Source organism: Nanorana parkeri, unplaced genomic scaffold (genome assembly GCF_000935625.1).
Source record: "Nanorana parkeri isolate BGI_ZX_2015 unplaced genomic scaffold, ASM93562v1 scaffold32, whole genome shotgun sequence".
NCBI classification, from domain to species: Eukaryota; Metazoa; Chordata; class Amphibia; order Anura; family Dicroglossidae; genus Nanorana; species Nanorana parkeri.
This window is the reverse complement of record NW_017306300.1, coordinates 981,729-987,956: the sequence shown is the minus strand read 5'-3', so window position 1 is coordinate 987,956 and position 6,228 is coordinate 981,729. Positions and strand designations below refer to the sequence as shown.

Genomic DNA, 6,228 nt, shown 5'->3' with positions numbered 1-6,228 from the left:
GGAGATTCTTGCCTTGCCCTGAGCCTACATGTCTATTTACAACAAGAGTATACAGCAATACTGTACAAAATATAGCCTTAAAATGTCACTATACTAAATAATTACAGATAGTTAATACTACTTGAAGGCAGTCACATGTTTATTTGGCCCTTTATCAATATTGCTAATGTAATTGAGCTTTTTGTAAAACTATCCCCATATAACACATTAAATGTACATTGATTTTTGCAGCTTACAATTTCACCATGCAGCATTTATTAGGATACATTTTTCAGAAAAGTACACATAGAGTTAATATGAAGTTCATTAAAAGTCACTAACTATATATATTACTTGAATATGTACTGTGCTGCAAATAATGTGATGCATTGCTTCCAGGGTCCTTGAAACTCATAGATGAATAGGCAAGGTGAGATACAAAGGTAAATTAAAAAGAAAATACATCGAAAAATGGAAACACATTGACAAATTGCTTGTGTATTAACCAGTATGTACACACTGTAGTGGGCAATGCCATTTATGCTCTTTGATAATTAACGCTCCTTGGACCAGTTTCAACCATGGTCAACTCTGTAGGAAGATACTAGAACCTACTCATGAATGTACATAAACAGCCTGCATACATGCTGGTGATAAGACACAATAAGAACAGACATAGCAGAATAAAGTTCATACTTATACAAAGTTTGAGTTACTCCTGGTGTTGTTTTGCTGTTGAATAATTGACATACGATAGTAATTGATGGGAAAAAGAGCAAAATGCAGAGAACAGTACTGTAATTTCTTCAAACAAATGATGCAGAACGACTGTAACAGATTGCCATAGTACATCACACTCATTATCCTCCACCAGCTCTGACCACAGAGGAGTACATCTGTTATGTGTGATTGTTTTTACAAGAGCAGAGGGGGGCACAAAAAAAGACTACTGAAATTTAGCATCAAAGTACCAAAGCATCAGGAGATAGTGGAAATTAAGTAGGATGCCTCCTGTTAATTACTCTGCATTTCCTAACTTGTTCTGTGTACCAGTGATAAAAAAGGGGAATGTCGAGATTAATTTACCTAATTAGATTAAGCATGTTCAGTAATTTAATACATTATATTCTTTGAAGTGTACCAGGAAATGAAAGATATGGTAAACCTAGGCAAACCAGCCACAACTGGCTTTTTACATTGCATTGTTTAACTTGATTATATGAGTGGTAAATTAACTAAGTGATGTGCAATTCCATTTTTGCAAGTTCTCAAACAAAACTGGAATGTTAGTTTTGAACAGTATGCATATAACAAATGACAAGCCTGTAAAGGCTGGTTTGGATAAAGCTAGAGATACTGGGGGGGGATTTATCAAAAGAGAAGAAGCTGATTCGTTGCCATGAACAGCTGCTCCAGATTTTGTCTGGTCCAGTTTTGATAAATTCCCTTCACTGTATATAACATAAATTTTATGTTACTACTTAAGCTGTGCATGGGGCATTTTTTAGTGCTTTCTCACGCAACACCTCATTTTACATGGATGGGTGGCTACAACTTAATAGGTGCTTCTCAGTGTCCTGACTTATTTAGTGCGTATATCAAGACACAAATAATATGCAGTTAATCTCTGCAATACATTCACCTTTTCCCTATGTTTTATCCCTTCAAACATCCTTTAAGTTCCAGAAAATACCTGTTGATTTGCCAGAAATGCACTCCACTCTTAAGCCCTATTGTGAGCTGACAACACACAGCATTTTTGTGGTCTGAGTGTTGTCAGTCCTGCGCATTGTCTTTTGCTAAACTGCTAAACCACATTTAGGTCTCTACAACATAAAGACTAAACATTCTGCAGTCCATGATAAGAACTAAGGGAGCTAAATAGAATCATTAAAATAACACAGGGAGTGTGCAGAGGACACAGGTCAGCTCTGAATTTCTAACAACATTTTTGTTTATGCATTTATCAAAAAGAAAAAACACCTGCTTCCAGATCCTTTGGCTCTCTTCAGGCTGCCAGAGCCCTTCAGTTCAGTTGAACCGAAGGGCTGCCTATTCACAAGTCACCAAGACCCGAAGGGCTGGCTATTCAGAAGTCACTGCTAGCTCCACCCAAGTGTTTTTTTTTCTCATTTGACTATTTGTTTAAATATTTTACATATTTTTGTAACTTTTTTTCCCTTTCTTTTCACTTATTTTCTATTCTGCTTGGTACCACAAAGGTACTCTGCTATTCACTCACTGCCGTTCTGCCCCTATGAGAATAGGGGTGAACGGCAGCGAGTGAGCTGCCGGAGCTTCAGCTCAGCCGATCCAGATGTTGGATCGGATGAGTCGAAGTCCTTCTGCACTTTGGCTCAGCCGAACATACAGAGCATGTTTTGGCTAACCGAAGGCATCCAATGTTCTGCTGAAATCAGCCCTACAAGACTGAAGTGAATAGCCGAACAGCGTTCGGCTCACTTCACTTCGGCTGGGTTATTCACTCAGCTACCTTCGGCAGCTTTGCAAATAGCCCCCAAAGTAGTAGTACAATACAAACTGAGCATGAAAACAAATTGCAGGTAATTTTAAAAATTAATGGCTAGTTACTGTATGTGTGCAATGACAGAAGGTATTGAGCTGTCACAGGTCCATGGACTGGTGGCTCAAAAGGAAAACTTTACAGTGCCTGATATTTTCTGATGTTGCTGGCTTTTTAAAGTGGCAAGAGTGAGCCCACAATTCTGAGATTACATACCTGTCCCTGAGAATAGTCCAAAGCTCTCCACCTAAACAGGCTTCCATCAGCATATACAGATACTTGCTGTCCTTAAATGTTCTATATAACCTATAAACAGGATCAAAATATTAACTATGTGTGAAAACGTGCACACCACAAAATATAATATATTGAAAGCTTAACTGTTGTTCTGGGTAGCATTTGGTGTGTAGAACTAACTACTGTTGATTACAGAGTTGAATCCTCTGCATTACTACATGTAGGGATCAGAAGCACAACAGGTGGTTTACGGCAGATTAAAAGACAGACTGGGGATTATTTAAAGTGCAAATTCAGCCAAAATATTTTCTTGTTTCCAATGTTAGAACCTGTGTTTGGCTTTAATGGTATCTGTGGTCCATTGGCATGAATTCCCCTCACTTATTGTCCTCAGGAAAACATTGCTAATATGCAAGAATTGGGGACTAATCTTTAGTGAGGACACAAACAGTAATCAAAAACTGACAAAGGCTATACCTTTACTCCCTGTATCTGTAAAAAAGAAAATAAAATGTTTTAGCAAGACTGTAATGAATTGGGGATTTTTTCCTAATATGCCTTGCTATTTTTGTAAAATTTCTAACAGATATCTGCCCTAATTCAGCAGATTAAATGGGATTTACACATTATATTTGTTACCACTGGCATTACTACAATATTCTTTATCCACATTTTGTTTATAAATGAACCCATCTTCTGGTTTATTATAAGTTCTATTCATACTAACCTTACAATGAAGTCAGAGTGAGCGCTTTGCATGATCTGCTTCTCTGACCGAATGTGCTCCTGTTGCCTTGTATCCACTATATGTCTCTTTTTAAGGATTTTCATTGCAAATGTTTTTGATTCTTCACTTTTAAGCTGCACCTGAGAGGTAGAAAAAGATGCAATTACAATGTTCTAAATTATATCAATATTTTTTTAGCTTTTTTAGTTTTGATCAGTGTTAGTCAGTGCCCAGGGCAAACCAAGTAGTGTGCTCCCATACCCAGTGGACCGTTAGACACGCTTTCTTTGTTTTAGGAAGGGTGAGTGTAATTCGCTATTGCTAGCTAATAGAATAAATAATTATTTTAGACTACCAACCACCTGGACTATGATCTGTCATATGACTAAGGGGCGCCAAATTCTCTCAATATATATTCCTTGAAAGAGACATTCAGGAACAACATTATAGGAGGACATGCTCTGCAAACCTGTGACACTGTGCCATTTCTAGGAAATGAAAGAGTGATTAATGTGTAACTAGATGCCATGACTTATCACAAGTTACAATTACTTTCATTACTACATATCAACAAAAAGAGAACATAGCAAAATAAAGCAAAATACTGCAGCATATGACACATCTCTTCTGGTAATCACAGACAGACAGACACAATTTTTGCCACCTTCAGCACAGAGATAAGTACAATAAAAAATGCATGCACAATGATTTGGAAAAAAGTGCTCACACCTGTGATTATTTGGTGAAAAAGTACATTTTGGATATTAGACCGTTGAAAGCAGAACTTCAGGCAAAACTTTCTCTTTTTAGTTTTAGAGTGGGGAAAGATTAAACCCTTTGTATTGCCCAGGTTTATATTGCCGTATTGTCCATTGTGGTGATGTTCCCTCACTTAAGTGAGTCGGCAGGACAGCACAGGAATTGAGCAGGATGTAAAAGTTGAGCAATCTGTCAGGACAAGATCGTCCAGTGCCAAGATACCAAACTGTGGCCCCTGTGATGTGCATACCCCCACTCTTCTTATAAAACAAGGATCCAACTTCCAGCTGCCACAGCATTTGTCTCAGCATCACTTGCAGCTCAAGGTCTGGCACTCTGGTTTCACTTGGTCCTGGAAGGGCACAGTCATGTAGTGGGACCTTCCTGCTGCATGTTCTCTGCCTTTCCGTGCACTGATTATTAATAAAACTGGACTGGAATGCAGTGCATGGAGCCAGGGCCACCATTAGAAATCATGAGGCCCCCAGACCCCCTGCTAACCCGATGGGGGTTCGGGCCAGGGCCCAGTGTGGGAGTATTGCCTCCAACCCCCATTCCCCAAGGTGACAGATTCTATGGTATACTTGATTTAAAGAGGAAGGGTTAACAACATGAGCATATGTATAATAAGCACTGGGATTAAATATAAATAAATTAAGCTGCACTCACAGCAAATAGACACTAAGGAGTACATAATAAATATATACGATCATGAAGAAGCAAACAATAAATAAACACTGCTCTAAATTGATGACAGATCAAAGCTCATGTGCTATGGGTTACTGCATATCACTACTGAATGTTTCAAAGCTTTATTAAAAAATCCAGAATGAAAGATAGTCTGCACCATCATAAACCTTGATCTTGTAAGCAGAATTCAGGTAAATATGATGCATTAAGCTCACACATTAAGCTCCCAGTATAGGGTGACCTGATCCTGCTCAAATAACCTTAAGCAATCATTACTGAAGTTGAGTGTCATCTGATTCAAGGGTAACCTTTGAAATTAAAAACCAATCAGCCTTTTGGATCAATATCATGTTTAAATATTTTCTTAGAATGCAGTCCCAAATCTCTCGATGTTAATCTTTTCTTTAGAGGACAGTCACGCATGTACAGTATCAGCCATGTAAAGAATGCCGCCCACATGCGCATATGCAGGTTATTCACCCACCATGTTTTACAAGCATAAGGCAGAAATATAAAGTTTATAACAAATGTAACAACAATAGGAATGAAACCACCTGCTCCATATAGCCATTTGTTTGTCTTGTATGAATGTATTTTTGGGATAGTCAGTGCTGAATTCTTATGTAGTTGTCCTCATTTTAAAATTGGAAAGGGTTCCTTTTTGTTTACATGCAAGGGAATAACCCCAGCTAAGACTTTCATGATGGAATATTAAGCAAGTGTTATTCGATGCCGAGGACATCCCTAGGGACATAGTTTTAAAAATAGAGTGTCTATTTTAAGATTTCCTTCTTCACATCTCCCACATGGTGCTGCCTGGGACAGGATGTGTTTCACCCAGAGACGTTATACCCAGCAGTAATTCAGTCATAGACTAGCTAAAAAGTATATTGATATGGCCACATCAGCAACACTGCAGACAGACATTTTGTGGGATGAACCAATAGTTATTGAACAATCATCATTTTGCACATGTATTCTCCATTCTCATACCTGCTGGCCAATTATGATGTAACCAGAGAAATATGTGCATCTCAAAGGATGTTATTTTTGTATATGGTTTTATATGGTGTCTGCTGTTTACCTTTAAAAAAAAACAGGGAATTGTGAACTGGTATGACTAATTATCACCTTACAATTCTCTAAAGATAGCAAGTGAAAAGAAAAAAAAGGTGATAATATATTCTCAAATATGTTTGATTTGCTTGGGTTTATTAAATGAATTATGGTGTGTTAAAACCAGGGGGTTTTAAAGAGAATTTGAGCTTTTCCCATGAAGGGCAGTGTAATAAATTCATATAATAGGCAGCCC

At 37.9% G+C, this 6,228-nt stretch overlaps 1 protein-coding gene across 2 annotated transcripts in view; it reads right to left on the bottom strand.

The window, feature by feature from the left end:
* Positions 1 to 6,228, bottom strand: part of PRKG1 (protein kinase, cGMP-dependent, type I) — an 844,452-nt gene that overhangs the window by 23,367 nt on the left and 814,857 nt on the right. For both annotated transcript variants that reach the window (XM_018568606.1, XM_018568599.1), the window contains 2 exons: positions 3,468 to 3,607; positions 2,720 to 2,809 (listed from right to left, as the gene is read on the bottom strand). In XM_018568606.1, coding sequence (XP_018424108.1) covers positions 2,720 to 2,809; positions 3,468 to 3,607 — 230 coding nt within the window. The remainder of the gene's footprint in view (positions 1 to 2,719; positions 2,810 to 3,467; positions 3,608 to 6,228) is intronic.